Below are 16,245 nucleotides of genomic sequence, written 5' to 3'. Positions count from 1 at the left end.
AATTAAATATTTATCAAAAAAAATATTAATAACGGAAAATTCGTCTTCTCAAAATTGGAAAATGTTTTCAATCAATTTTTTCTAAATTCAAGCGATCGGAAAATATAATTGAAAGTTTCACAAAAACCAACCCTCTCAATTTTTAATGAATTTTATCTGCTTCCGTAATGAAAAGATTTTTTAAATATTAATTTATTTTATAAATTTACTAATTCAGAATTTTAAAATTGTCAAACCAAATCTTAAACTAGCTTTTGACGTTTCGTAAACCCTGTTAACGAAACGTTTCTTTTTCATATTTAAGGAAAAAATATAGTTATTGTGAAAGCAAAGTACCTTAATCACAATTTATATACTTTATGGTAACGTACATAGAACAACAAGATCCACACATTATACGAAACCCAACACATAAAATAAAACTAAGATTCTTATATAATAAAGAAAAACAACTTGCTTTCATTAGCCATATAGTCATTAAAAATAGAAAATTAGTATAAAACAGCTATGCATTGATGAATAATGAAAGTGCCATGTGGTATTTGATAACACGTGACAAAGAATTTTCTTTCATGTAATTTAATAAATAAATATTATAAAATAAGCGCTTGGCAAGGGAAAACTCAGTGAGGGTATATTGTAATTTGTTATTATTTAAATGATGAAATAAATAATTAATAAATAAAAGAACATATTTTTATTGCATTGACCGAAAGTCCAGGTTAGCACCCGTTTTAAGTCAGGCAATATTATGATTTTCAATACAAGTAAAAAGTTTTTTGGGAACATCATAAAATAAATAGAAAAATTATGGAAAATTTATAGATTATATGTAGCATTGTATACAGCTTATTTAATAACACTTTATTTTTTGTCACTCTCAACATTCCATCAAATCATATCACTAGAATCAATGATATGTCATATGGAACATTATAATTAGAAATATTAATAAAGAGAATGTTGTTGGTATGATATTTTGAAGCGGCGTGATGGTTACTTAGTAAGTTAGTTTATATTTTAACATATGTTGTATTTTTCGTAGTAATAATATAATACTACCTTGTTATCAATGCCGATCGTAGCAATGCTAGTACCAATACAAAATATTCACGTGTCTCGAAGCGAACATTCAATTTTCAGCGCATCGAAAGCTCCTTCGCATCTCTAAGAAAATTGGAAAATAGAGATTGTACGAGTGAAGCTAATATACCACACTAGAAGTACTCTATCTACGTATAATAATAGAAAAAGAGGGAGCTTCCAAGGCCGTAAAAATTGAAATATGATATTTTCTCCACCTTTCATGTCAGATTTTGTATGATGCGTGCTTTATCATTTTTAAAAGGCGAAAAAGCTTACATTCCTAATAATTTACTTTGATCTTTGTTTATTTATTTACAAATAGAAGTGTTTTAAAATCCTAAAAAAACATACTATTAAATGCAGCAAAAAAAGACTGGAGCTATTTTTATCTTGCCGTGTTGGGCTCAATCCGGTTTAATGGAAAAAAAGAAACGAGATCAATTTTTTTTGTGTAATTTCACCATGCTTGTGAATATATAATATTTTAGCAGCTATCAAAAAAACACGCTGTCATCCATGAGGAATGATAAATATTGCTGTTTATAGCAATGTGTTGCTATTTTGATAAACAGATGACGCTGCCACTGAAAAACTTGTATGTATGTGTCACAGATAAAAAAAAAATCGGAGGTATATAAAAACAGACAAATATTTTAATGAAATTTTACGACGAAATTTTAGAGCGATCCATCTGTAAATTTTCTAATCACTCAGGTGGATGCTGTCGTTGGAATCGGATTCGAGCCTCATACAAAAGTGACTGAAAATATACATCGCAAACGACTATAGTAACGATGTTTATAAAGTCTAAAACACCCAATCTTCTAAATGACAAAAAAATCTAAAATGTTTTAGTTACTTAGTTCATTTGAACAGTCTTATCACAGCGTTAAGTTTTGAATGTGTATTATTGTATCCGTAACAAATATATCACTAACATTAAATACCTTAATTTTTCAAAAATATCTTCTTTAAAAAAGTCACCGCACGTCTCTGAACTATAATATTTGTATTACTGTATTAAAGTAAAATTTTATTTCGAGTTATTATTTTTAATCAATGAAATTGACATTTTTTTATCATTAAAGTTTTACTTGGTAAATACTGCAATTTCTATAAATAGGGGTATTTACTAAGTAAAACTTCAATTAAAACTATATTTTACCTCAACGTGACTGCATAATCAATTAATGAAGTTTATATTTTTATACTGCTCTGTGTTTCCATATGCCAATGACTGTTTCAACAGAGAGTTATTTACTTTAACAGTACCATATTAAATTTCACGCAATAAACCAAAGTTCGGGACCTTAAAGCTTTTAGTTCTTAATGCACTGTAACGAGTTGAATCATGTGCAAGTGCACACGGTACATCCCTAAAAGCTCCGACAGAGACGAGCATTATCGAACTTTAGTAAAGGTTCCAAATGAAACTGCCCCTTTGGTCCGCGGGGCATTATAGTTCAGGAGCTTTTCTGCTCGGCACTTTGGTTTAGCAGCCCTCTGGTGAGTCTTTGTGAGATTGATAAAACCTTTGAAAGCATTCCGCCATGTTGTTTATATGGTAATGAGAGGGTCCCGTATGACGGGTTTTGGCCGGGTTTCCAGTATTTCACCATTGTTATTATAACAAAGCGCACTGGGCGGGATTTTCATGAAAATTTACATATCTATCGAAAACTTCGGATCCGAAAACTTAATACGAGCCTACCGATGTATTTTGCTCGTGAGAAATATTGACAGCTTTTGAAAGTATAGAGATAAATAAAACACCTCTCCAGAAATATACATACTATTTGTTTTCTACATTTTCTGTTTTAATTTTGAGTAAATTACTTTATTTGTCGATTGAGCACATTATTTATTCATCTTTTATTCTTATATTCTGTATTTATATCCTTTTTGCTTTCCAAATGTGTCTATTTATTGTACTTTTATTGAAAAAATATGGAAATGTAGAAAACAAGATGAATGAGTAATATCCTTTATCAGAAACATGAAGATAAATATTCATACCCATTCTTAATTACGTTTTAGATAGAATATATATTTTTTTAATATTTGATATCGCTCACTCCTTTCAAGAACGTCATAAATCGAAAAAAATGTTTTTTCAGGAGAACGTTTTTAAAGTTTCAAAATATAACACAATGTATAAAAAATAAACATCAAGCCACTTATTGAACTTTTTACTGTGCAAAAGATCTTTTTAGGTAAAACGTGAAGATTTTTTCTCCATTTGAAAAATATTTAGTATATTTAAAAAAAATATTAAACAATACATTTTCTTCAAAATGCAAAAACAACACTTTCTGCCCTGTAGCGGGTAAATATTAAGTAAAAAATATGCCTCTTTTGCTGGGATATAGTACATTTTCTGGGCATTCCGAAAACATGTACAACTGAAAATTGCCAATTTTTTATTTATGACGTTCTTGAAAGGAGTGAGCGATATGAGAGGCCGATATAAAAGCAGTAAGATAAAAAAAATAAAATTGCAATCCAATTTTTTTACGTTAGCGTTTAACAAAAAATCAACAACAAATATACTTTTATTACCTCCATTTTATTTTGTAAAATTACATTAACCAGAGTTTTAGTCATTTTGCATATTAAAAGTCATATATTTGGAAGCCATTTTAAACAAAAAATCAACGTAAAGAGCGTTGAAAGCTAGAGGAAAAAAATTATGCTCAAGTTTTTCTAGCTCTCAACGCCTCATATAACGAAAAAATATCACAATATCTTAAGTGTGTTTAAATCCTTGTTGACAAATCTGTATATATTACTTGTATATTTTTCGTAAAAAGTCATTGTATAAAATGTAACGCAATTCTTTTTGTATTTAATTTGTCAGGTGATATATGGTTAGTATCAGATAATCTGAGTCAGAAACTCTAAGTACGTCTCCCATTACTTGATTCTTTTTTTAAAATACAATCTTCTCAGATTTAGTTTCAACAGTATTGATGTGAAATAAGTTTATTTAGAAATTAGATATGAAAATATAGAAAAATGTTTATCTTTAAGCACGATAAATAATTGTATTTTTTTTAATTAGGAAGTTCATAAAAAGCCTTTAAAATTTTCAAAAAGGGAGGAGTTTGATTTATAATGCAAACACATGAAGAAAAAAAGAAATACTTTTTACTTTATGGTTTTGAAGTATAAAACATCATGATTTTACAAAAAAAAATATGTTTTCCGCTCTTTATAATTTAAAAATTAATTTAAGACACTTAAATTATGTTTTGTTACATATCCAACGAAATAAATAAAATAAAAACCAGAGGGAGTATACTTTATTAAGTATATTTTATTTTTGTAATCCGAGAAATGTTAGTGAGATTTTTAGCAAAACAATAAATCGAGATTAAGGTTAACATTCACGTGATAAATTATGAGGATATTAATTTTCATTTTTCAAGAGCGTAAATTTAAATTTACTCGCATTTAGAGGAATATTGATGATACCATAAAATACGTTAAAATTTAGATGGATATTAATGTTTATTTATGAAGCAGGTTATAGCGAGAATGCTCGTGAAATTTCGCTATAATTAATATTCCAGGCCTATACTGCCTGCTCCACTCACCACCGTAAGACAAAGGTTTCAGTAAACAGGTGTAAGTATTACAAGCCCACAAGGACTAAAGCCCATGATTGATGATGAGTCGTGAATCAGCCAAGAAAATCTTTTGTATCAAGGACCACATACAACACACATACTACGTGTATATATACAAGGTTATTTTCTGAATAAAAACTTCCTTTCTAAAGGTTCTGGAACGCGTAAACGAAAATAAATATTATCCAGATAAGAAATTTAATTATCTCGAATGATACGGAAAAAGAAAAGTAACATTTGTTTTGTTCTAGTTATTTTCATGATCTTACATTACGAACGGAACAACACGAGAAAGAAAATGGATTTCTTTGAAAAACAATTTGTCTCATTCTTTATTTCTCTCTTCTAGCTTAAATTTAAACAACAACGAAAGTAGGTACTGTCATTTTTCCAATAACATAAAAAAATTCCCACTTTTACAAATATGAAAGCTCTGAATGTTTTAATAAGAGTGATGTGACAATGGCTTTTGATACGTTATTTATAAAATGAAAGCCGTTTAGCCAGTTTATTAAATATATTATAGATTAACACGTGAATAAAAGTCAGCTGATTACACTCCGCAATCCTTATAAATGCTTTGAAGAGTTCAATTTAATTTCGACAAATGATTCTTTACAATGAGAAAAATGAAAGAATCTCGATCGATTATCTATTTTTCTTAGTCTAGTAAAATATATTGTATATTGATAAAATATGAAGAAACCCATTATGAATAGAAGTTTTCTTAATGCAGACATATTATAACAAAAATATATCACACATAAAATATTGTATTATTCGAGATACACTGCTGGCATGCTCTGATATTTAAGAAAACATTTTTACTCAACGCTAGAAAACCACGATTCCCTACTCTGTAAAGTGCACAACTTAGATAAGCTAAGATGTGAAAAATGTATTTAAAACTTTGTGTCGAGAACTAGGCAAAACTTAGGTCGTTTAAAATAAATGTTAAAGGATATGATCACTTTGCTGAAATGCTAAAGTGTAGGGTATATAATGTCTTTATTTTTTTTTTAATTGCATTAAAGATTACAAATAAATAGGAAACATAAAAATATATACTCTTTATGCACAAGTACCAACAATTGTTAATACGAGTGTACCGGTTATGATGAATAATTTTCTGAATGTTGAAGTTCAATGAGCTACTAAATGGAATGGAAAAAGGTTGTTTTACTTACCACAGATGAAGGCGAAGAATACAATCAGCTTCCACCCGTTAAGCCCCATCCTTGGCACCATTAGTCCTTAACTTAGTCACTCCACATTTCACCCACACTCGAGTTCTTTTAAAAGCTATCGTTCGTCTTTAGACCCTTTCTTTACCCAGTTTTCTTCAATAACGAACTGAATCGTGTTGAATTTCCTGCCAAGACTTCGTTTGCTGAGAGTTTTACTCGCATTTTTATAGACAGGACTCGGTTGAAAGCTTTCCTGAAATCTAGCAGGGTTCGTTTCACGTATGGTCTAGAAAAAACTCATTTCCTACATCCATAATGTCCGGAACTGATCTTGTTTGATCTTTACTCAAATGCTTTGTTAGTTTTCTACGCGTTTTTTTAGGAATGCTAATTTACTTAAATAAAGACTAAACTAACGTATTAAAAAATACCTCCACCCGCACACAATAAATACATGATTGTGTAGAAATATTATCAGTTTTCATTATTAATTGCGTTTCTTGGAAGTAATCCTTATTAAATTGTTGAGCAAACTATCTTTTGAACAGAGTAATAAAGAGTATTTTTGTAAAGATTTCAGACACTTCGATTCGAAAAAAGGACCAATAATGTTTCTGTTCGGCATTGGTAATAATTTCTCAATCGTCAATAAATCCGAATGAATTATGGATGTCGATTAAATGAAAATTTATGTGTCAGTTAAAATAATTATCCGTAGATAAGTTTTAGGAGGAAAGTGAGTTAGAGGGAAGGATATTTACGAGTTTGTTTTTGTAGAAACCACGCTCTTATTCCTTTCATCCCCAGTGTCAGGGGAGGAAGTGCACCAGCTTTTCTGAACAACTTTCCAACTTACAAGCGATGCAGTTAAAATAATTGCTCAAGTTTCTATGAGGTTATACTGTAGCTTTTCATACTGCATAAAGATAGGAATTCCCATGTTTGTCGAAAGTTGAGTTTTAAACTGTACATGGAAGATCTTAGATGTATAATATGTAAAACATAAGATAAATTATGTATATGAATACATTGGTTTTCATTTTCTGAATAAAGTATCAGCAAACGGTTTATTTTAAATCTTCTTCTTTTTCCTCTAACCCTTATACGCACCCCAATGGTGCATAGGGTACTGCATATTATAGAAGCAGTGTTATATTGATCGTTAAATACACAAAGGAAAGGTGATCAGCCTTTCGCTTCAAGTACCAGTCTAGGGTCATGTTTAATTTTAGACTGAAAAATCACTTATATTTATTTTAACCCTCTTGGGAATCGAACCCGGGACCTCCAGCATGGTAGCCTGGTGCGCTAACCACTACAGTATGGAGACGAATATTTTATATATACCTAAGATAAAAATATAAATGGATGTAAGGAAACATTTTCAAAGATATAAGGTATGTATTTGTATTTATATCCATTTACCGAATAACCATTTCAAGGATTACAGGGAATTGTTTTTTTAATACATCAATTTACAATATGAAAATAAATTTATAATATGTACTTTATCTATGAATATATATGTACATTTTATAGTTGGAACCATACAAATTGTGATTTTACAAAAAAGACATATTTTTTTAATTTTTACAGACATGCAAACAAATAACTTTTTCACGACGAAAATCATTATTGGTCAAATAAACCAATTATTCGAACACACATCTAGGTCAAAAGGTAAACCGGTCCGGAAAAATGGGTCCTTCCGATTAACTGATGGAGATCCTTAAAGGACTCTTTTATTGTTGTCCCGGTCGATTGTGATACTACAATATTAGTCAGACTGGTCGTTAATAAAAATGGAAGGTTCAAGTACTAAAAAATAGATACAAAGGAAGAACGGGAGAACAGGGGTCGTTGAAAACGGGGAAGACCACACAGTCTCAGAAATACAGTCAAATAAAAATAAAATAATTCATGACATTTACTGGGTATACGTGGTACAGATGACAATAGTTTTATCATCTTTCTGTGTTTTGTTTGTAGTGATAGCGACATAAGTGCTATATGTTATCATTCCATGCGGCTTTCAAAAGTAACTCTCGTACTGACTGTAATCAAAGACATCGACGACTACTTATTCAGAACGTGAAACTTGCATCATCAGATACCCGACTTATTGGTCTACCACTAAGTTAAGAAGCATGTTATTTTTATCGTCAAAAATATACCCAATTCTTCATTCTATTACAACTTAAGTCCTGTTTTTTTTTAATATTTAACGTGGATCTTAGATCTCTAGAAAGCAGGAAAATAATTTTAATTATCTTAAATTCAATTAAACTTTAATTCAATTGAAACATTGTAGGCATTCTTCGAATGGCCAAAACAAAAGCTTAAATACATTTATTTGTATTAAACTATCAAAAATTTAAGTAGATTGTTGAAATGGAACTCGAAAAGGTTATCGTGGATCGAAATGGACCTATGGCATTGGGATTTAACTGAAATACCGAGGAGATGCCTAAATGTGCAAGAGGCGAAGATCGTTTGCAAAAATAAAGTAATGAGGCATTCTATTCTCTTTGCGGGAAATCAGCATAATATTTATTTAGTTTATTAGTAATGAAAGCTAAGTAACAACTTTTTTCACGTGTATTTAATTTCAATTTTGAAGTAGGCATGTTTCACACAATATGTGTATTTTTTCCGAGAAAACTAGGTTAAATACAGTAAAAATGTAACTTTGACATATTTATTATCACATGGTATCACAGTGTCTTGTTGAAAATTGTATTTGTATTTTTGTATGATGAAACAGATTGGATGTATAAAGTTACAACCTTAACCCTCACGAAACTTGTCAAAACCGATCTCATAAATACGGTGTTTTTCTTTCAGCTCAATACTCACCTTTCACCTTTACAAAGTTGTTCTGATTTAAGTTTCTTGTTTGAGGCTTTATGTGGCTTTCAAATTTATTTTACTGATAAGTCAAGCGTTTTAGGTCCCCGGTACGTGATTGAAGAGTTCTTTAACTGATTTCTTTAGGTTTCTGAAACATAATGAAATTTTAACAACCCTTCAAAAAACACCGCATTAAAAAAACAAATATTTTAAATTTAATATTGTACTTCAAAAGACTATTTTCGAAAATTGTCGAGTTCATATTTCTTTGTATTAATATTAAATCAATTGTTTTTTTTTTCAAAAAATGTTTTGTCTCTGTTGTAATTTTACATTAATAATATTAAATGAATAAACTTTATAAAATAAAAATAAAAACTTTGTAATCACTTTTATTGGTACACTTTATACAACCGGTTTTAACAAGAACCTTGTCATCATCAGGGTTTATGTATTTAATTCTAAACAAGGTTCTTGTCGAAACCGGTTGGATAAAGTGAACCAATAAAAAGTGGTTAAAACAAAGTTGTTTTATTTGATAAAGTTTTTTTTATTTGAAAGTTGTTTTATTTGAAAAAAAATATTTGATAAATAAAATGTGCCACAAAGTATCTGCGAAAAACATTCAAGAAATTGAACGAATAATTTCACATAAGTACATATTTTTAAACGAATATCTTCGTGATATAAAGACCAGTGCTCCTCAACCGGTGTGCCGTGGCACACTGGTGTGCAGTGAACCGGATACAGATGTGCCGTGGTCAAATTCAATGTATTTGACATTTCACAATTTTTATCATTTATTTTGTATGCAATGAAACATTGTTTTTTTTTATTATTAGTCTATTTTCAAAATGTTTTAAAGGAAAATTGAAAAATATAAATAAATTTTCAATGATTTATATATTTTAGCTTTTGGTGTGCCATGGAATAATTTAGAATAATGTGGAATAATGAATAGTGTCAGGTTATAATGACGACTCTCACAAATATATTATAGGTCAAAATATTTAAACAAAACAAATAACTAAAATAAATATGCCATCAAAACGTTGAAAAAGTATTTATTGTACGCGGTTGCACCTGGAATATATATCTTTAGTAGTTATCCAGTAGCGATTATGCCTCAGTAGGGTGTTGGTTATCGGATTTGACTACCGTGTCGGAGACGTCGGGTTTGATTTTTAAGGGAATCAAAATAAATTTAAATGATTTTTGAACGTGTACTCAAGTGCAGGACTGATCACCTTTCCTTCACATAATCAAGGATCATGATACTACTGCTTCAATATGATGCATTCACCTTTAATTCATTGTTCGCCATTTGGTGTAGATAAGGTAAAGCAGAAGAAGGTATTCAGAAAGATGACCAAGAAAGACTTGGCATGACAAATAATGGAAAACCTAGTTTTTGATCATGTCGAAATCCTAAGTAACTGGTTTGCATACATGACTAGACATTTGGATGAAAAGTAAGGTAGGAGTGAATGTAAGTGCAGAAAATGTGGCGTTGCATTTTCTCTGCCTACTCCTAACGTGAAAAGGCGTGATGCTAATATTTGTAGTAGCAGAACTCATTTCATGTTATGTATGTACATTTCCTCATATTTTTTTTTATCAATGTGGAGACAAAAACTTATTACATTTTATGTTTACATATATTTTTTTCCTTCTTACTTTTATCCGCACGCAATGGTACACCGCATAGAAGCAGTGTTATCTTGAGCGTTTCGTACGTAAAGAATAATAGATCAACTCTTTCAAAACCGCTGAGAATCAAACCTGGTAACTCGAACATGGTTGCCAAACGTGCTGACTACTATAAATAGCAATTTAATATGTTTATATATATATATATATATATATATATATATATATATATATATATATATATATATATATATATATATATATATATATATATATATATATATATATATATATGTATATATAAATATATATATATATATATATATATGTATATATATATATATATATATATATATATATATATATATATATATATATATATATATATATATATATATATATATATATATATATATATATATATATATATATATATATATATATATATATATATATATATATATATATATATATATATATATATATAGTTATATATATATATATATATATATATATATATATATATATAAATATATATATATATATATTTATATATATATATATATATATATATATATATACATATATTTATGCGTGTATGTGTAAAATGGATTTTTGTCATTACTAGTTAAATAGAGAATTTGTAATAAATGAATTTTGAATAACAAATGTAATTATTTGCTTTTTTCATTTTAATTTTTATATATATATTCTTACTTACCGAAAAATTGAGAATTACACAAATAAATGTAACAAATGATAAATTATTTTAGTTTCAAACACGTGGGACGTATAAATATTATTGGTGGATTACTTTTCGTTACGGAGAATTTCATTTTTCTTAGAAACATTAAAAGTGTTTATTCAATTTTGATAGTCGCTTGTAGAAAACTGATTAATAAAAATGACATTTCATTAAAAAGCCATGCCCATTTCAGCCCGAATAAGAGGATCTACCTCGCCGGGGTACAAAAAAATATGACCTAAAATAAGCTTCCGTCCCGTTCTGTCAGATGCTCTATTGGAGGTTATACCGCCTGAAAGGTAAAGCGTCTCTATCACCCCGGCGCCGACGGCAGTGGGAGAGAAAGAGACGGATAATAAATGGCAGCGTGATGCTAAAAGCTGAATAGTACCGGGATTTTATGTTGGAAAAGGCGGCAAAATCGCTCGAGTTCCCGCTCAGAAAACGCGTCCACGCCGCGAGGTGGTCGCCTCGCAACTAAATCTGCGCCATCCTTTATCTGCTACCCCACGTTGGGATGGAAAACCTTCGACAGCGAGGTTCAGAAAACAAAGGGCAATCATTTTGTACGCTCATACAAAGCGTAGAGACTTTTTACTCAGTTACTTTTAGTGAAAACCTTTAATTACTTTGTTACAGATCGGGAAATTTTATATTTTCTTCCAGCCTCAGTATCTGAGAGAGATACTGAATGTACAATTGGAGTGAGAAAATTACGCAAGAACAAGTAAAAAGCACAGTTTATACAAAGTCATTTCTCTCAGGTCCGAGCATTCATTTTGGTCGTTTTTTCGTTGGCGTTAATATTTTAACAGTGACATAATAATGGAGGAGAATAGCCATAACCCAGGTCAGGTCAACTAGGCCGGGTGTTTACCTATCTAATCTAGTTTGGTATGAACTTATTAGCCTAATTTATTCATGTACATATTCAATTGTGTGGCCGAGAGACGCTTAGTTGCCTGACTAATTATTTTGGTCCAGATTATGGGGTAGTTTATAATCAAATCAATCTTAAATACAGATGAGATATATGTGATTTGTGACGTGTAACATTTCTCCCTTAAATTAATAAAATTATGTAGGTACTTATTTAATTGAGTTTTTTTCAAACGCTCTGCATTAGCAAGGTAATTAAAAAATTCAATCAAAAGGAATAGCTATGAAATGTGCATAAATCAAATTTTCAATAATCTTATAAGGGCAATTAAATAAATGAATAAACACTGAGAAATACAAAAACTTCGCTTTAAAACAGGTGAAAGGAATTTGAAAATATAAAACTTCATGGTTTTTCTAAAAAAATCTTAGCTTATCGCCATCTCATTTTCGGGACTTGAATCTTCTAACAATGTACACCCATCTCGTTCTAGCAAGTCATGCGCAAACACGATATCAGGCTTCATAGGCAACTGCTCTCAAAGTACCTATTGGCTGATGCCTTTCATGATTACACCTATAACGAAATTCATGGACCGAATTCAAAAGATCATAGCCAAATTTGACTCTGTTTTATCGTTACCTCCATATGAATAAGCCTTCTGACTTATTCACAAGTTACTCACCTTAAAATTTAGCAAGTAGGAATGTGAAGTCAATTTCAGAATCTTAATAAAAAGGGTGATTTTGTCAGTATTTATAACATTATTTCTTGTATGCTTATCGAAAAACTTTTTGATAAATTTCAGTTCAGTCTTTTCTTGTATTTTCCATCAAATACTGGGAATTTCTGAGCGCGGTAAAGGCGGCGCGGGAATCGATACGCAGCCTCTCGGGAAAGAGCGCTTTACTTGTGGCAACACTTGAAATCGTTGCTCTGGAAGGATTTTCAAATTTGAATATCAGAACGCATTCTTAGTATCTAACGAACTTCTTGAACGAACTTTGAACACAATTCATTATTTGTAACCTATATACTTTTTATAGACGGTGCAAGATGAACGTTGAATTAAAAAAAATAATAAAAAATGTATTTTCACATACAAATTAGAATAATTCACATACAGTTTTTTTCTTAAAAATCAGTAGTGTAGGGTAAATAATAAAGTTTTTGTAAAAAATACGATACAAATTTTCAAAAAAGATAAATTATTTGTTAGACAATCGTAAATATGAAATATGTGTCCGCCTCCGTAGTGTAATGGTCAGCACGCTCGGCTACTGTTCTGGAGGTCCCGGGTTCGATTTCCAAGGGGGGTAAAATAAAATATAAGTGATTTTTTCACTGTAATATTTAGTCAATATTACCATGGACTGGTACCTGAAGCGGAGGGCTGATCACCTTTCCTTCATGTGTAAACGATCATGATAACACTGCGTTTATATGACACAGTGCCCTATGCACCATTGGGGTGCGGATAAGGGTTTTATTATTATTATTATTAAATATGAAAATTTAGTTTACTAAATGTTACATGGTTATTTTTTTATTTTAGTGACGTGTTAAATTATGCAATGACAGGTCGTAAGCCAATTTAAAAAAAACTTAAAAATCAACGAAATACAGGATCATTTTTTCTTTCATATTTGATCTATCATATATCTTCATCTCTCATTTAATCAACGTATGTGTAATTGATTGTTTAAATTTAATTAAAGATGATATCTGTATACATTTTATTGAGAAAAGTATTGTTTATTTTGGTCTCTTGAAAGCGTTTACTAGATTATAATTCATAAAAAAAATAAGATTTTTATAATTCGATTCCTTAAATATTTATTCTTTCACTTTTCAAAGTCTATAAATGGAAAATTTCGGGTAAATGAAGGATGACGCTTTGTTTTTACGCTTGTGTAGAAAATATACTCAGCAAACTAACCTTCGTAAGTAATTATAACTGGCCCCTCTTGGGGACAAAATCAACCTTCAGGATTAATTAAAATTCATCACTTATGTTGGTAGTACACACCTACTTTTAATAAAAGTAAAGGTATTCAGAAAGCACGTGGGTACGTGGGTTGTATGGGTATTTTTTTTAAAACCCTTATCCGCACCCCAATGGTGCATAGGGCACTGCTTTATATAAACGCAGTGTTATCTTGATCGTTTACACATGAAGGAAAGGTGATCAGCCCCCCGCTTCAGGACCAGTCCAGGGTAATATTGAATAAATATTACAGTGAAAAAAATCACTTATATTTATTTGACCCCCCTGGGAATCGAACCCGGGACCTCTAGAACTGTAGCCGAGCATGCTGACCATTACACTACGGAGGCGAACAAATATAGTATGGGTTTAGTCAAGTATAAATATCTTAAATGCATGGGGAATTGTTAGGTACCTGACGATTTATTTTATCAATTCCGTTTTTCAAGTCCGTTTGTATTTTTGGAATAAAAAACTTTTTATTTCTTTTGTACTTTGTTATTTTTTGTACTTGTATTTATGTTTATTATCAAAAAAATATATCTATAAAAAAATAAACCAAATTGGTTGAAAAAATATTAACAAAATTATTTATGTAATTTAAAATTATGTGTAATTATAAATATTATTTATTGATTTGGCGTTTAATTTGTAGAACTCCATTTTAATTTATGTATAAGAGTTTGATAATGCCCTAACAAGGCGAAACAATTGTCACAATATAATTTTTTAAGTGTTTTTGTTAATAAAATACAACTTAGTAGACTCAAAAAATCTGTGTTTGATTTAAAATTAATACATAAATGTAATGATATATATTTGCATATATCACTCAATTTCGGATGTTTTACCAAAAACTTACATATGTGCATTAAAAGTTCTAGTACCTACATAAAAAATGAAGACAATATAGAATTTTTAATAAAATTGGCTACTTCATACCCAAAACAATATTTTTTATTCTGCAGTTAAATATTTTTATTCATTTTGTACCTTCCTACAGCGATAAAAATAAGTGTGAGGGTTTAACTTAGACGTGAGAAGAAAGTACGATATGAAAAAACATTTAAATGCTCCGCAAAAATAAAATTAAAGTTAATCACAAAATACTCGTATACTCATTTCGTTTGAAGCTGGATGTTTTATTTTCTTTCTGCTGTAATTAAATACAAAACATTCTTATTGCGTACTCGTACTTACATTCACTTTTTATGAACGAACGAAACATTCAATTTTCTTTTAAAATATTGTAAACTAGCAATTTTAATTACATATTAGGTACTTCAAAAACTGTATATGAAATTATCTGAAATAAAATAAAAATATCGTAAAAACTGTGATTTGGGTAGATAATTTCAATAAAACAAATTTAAGAGAAATGCGTTTGGACGAACAACCTAAAAATATTCAAACGACAAGAGATATTTCATTTTTAGATAACTTTAAACGAGATGTTATATATGAAACATAAAACAAAAAATGGGAAAAGGTTTTTTTAAATATATTATTATTTTTGTATATATCATAAAGAACTGAATTAATTGAATTAAATTAATGTAGAGTTTAAAATTACTTCAATAGTAATGTAATAAACATAAAATATCTTTATTTTTAGATATCGATTTGGAATCAAATAGAGTACATATGCGTATCTATTACATTTAAAAAATAACACAATCGGGCAAGACGTGTTTTTATGAATATTTGTTTGTTTGTTTTATTTTTGAATATTTTATTACTATATAATACAAATGTGTTTTTCTATCCTTTTGATGTCACGGTGATTATTTTATATCTCTGTAAATGCCTTACGAAAATAGCCTTATTATAACGTGCGGATAGATGCCCCAAGAGGATACCGAAATTTTCCACCAGATACCTTTATGTAAATAGCGATTCATAAATGCTTGTTGAGGTCGCCTCAGTGGTGACTAAGCCTGAATGGAAGTTTGACCTTATGCTTGAAACAAATATTTGAATACAAAAAAGTTTGTCTCAGAAAACGATTCTAACTAATACATTTAGACTTTTCAGTGAAAAATAGGATTTAATTAATTTAAATAGCACTTTAAAATATATTAATTCATTTATTGATGTGACAGTCAATTTGTGGTAATATCTATTTTTGATTTAAGTTTTACTTGGTGAATATCACCATTTTTTTAAATGTACTATGACACGTGTTTTGATTCGCGGTGTTTGAAAATGATGCGGAATTCGTCGATTTTAAA

At 29.5% G+C, this 16,245-nt stretch overlaps 1 protein-coding gene across 3 annotated transcripts in view; it reads right to left on the bottom strand.

The window, feature by feature from the left end:
- Positions 1-11,616, bottom strand: part of LOC148310695 (cell adhesion molecule Dscam1-like) — a 160,512-nt gene extending 148,896 nt beyond the window's left edge. For all 3 annotated transcript variants that reach the window (XM_088257898.1, XM_088257899.1, XM_088257901.1), the window contains exons 1-2: positions 11,539-11,616; positions 5,903-6,162 (exon numbers count right to left, since the gene is read on the bottom strand). In XM_088257898.1, coding sequence (XP_088114024.1) covers positions 5,903-5,963 — 61 coding nt within the window. In that variant the 5' untranslated portion in view covers positions 5,964-6,162; positions 11,539-11,616. The remainder of the gene's footprint in view (positions 1-5,902; positions 6,163-11,538) is intronic.
- Positions 11,617-16,245: the final 4,629 nt, after the last annotated feature.

This window comes from Brachycentrus maculatus, unplaced genomic scaffold (genome assembly GCF_059751285.1).
Source record: "Brachycentrus maculatus isolate JH-2025_06_01 unplaced genomic scaffold, ASM5975128v1 h1tg000089l, whole genome shotgun sequence".
Classification (NCBI taxonomy): Eukaryota; Metazoa; Arthropoda; class Insecta; order Trichoptera; family Brachycentridae; genus Brachycentrus; species Brachycentrus maculatus.
Note: the sequence above shows the minus strand (reverse complement) of the source record. Positions and strands in the feature narration are given on the sequence as shown.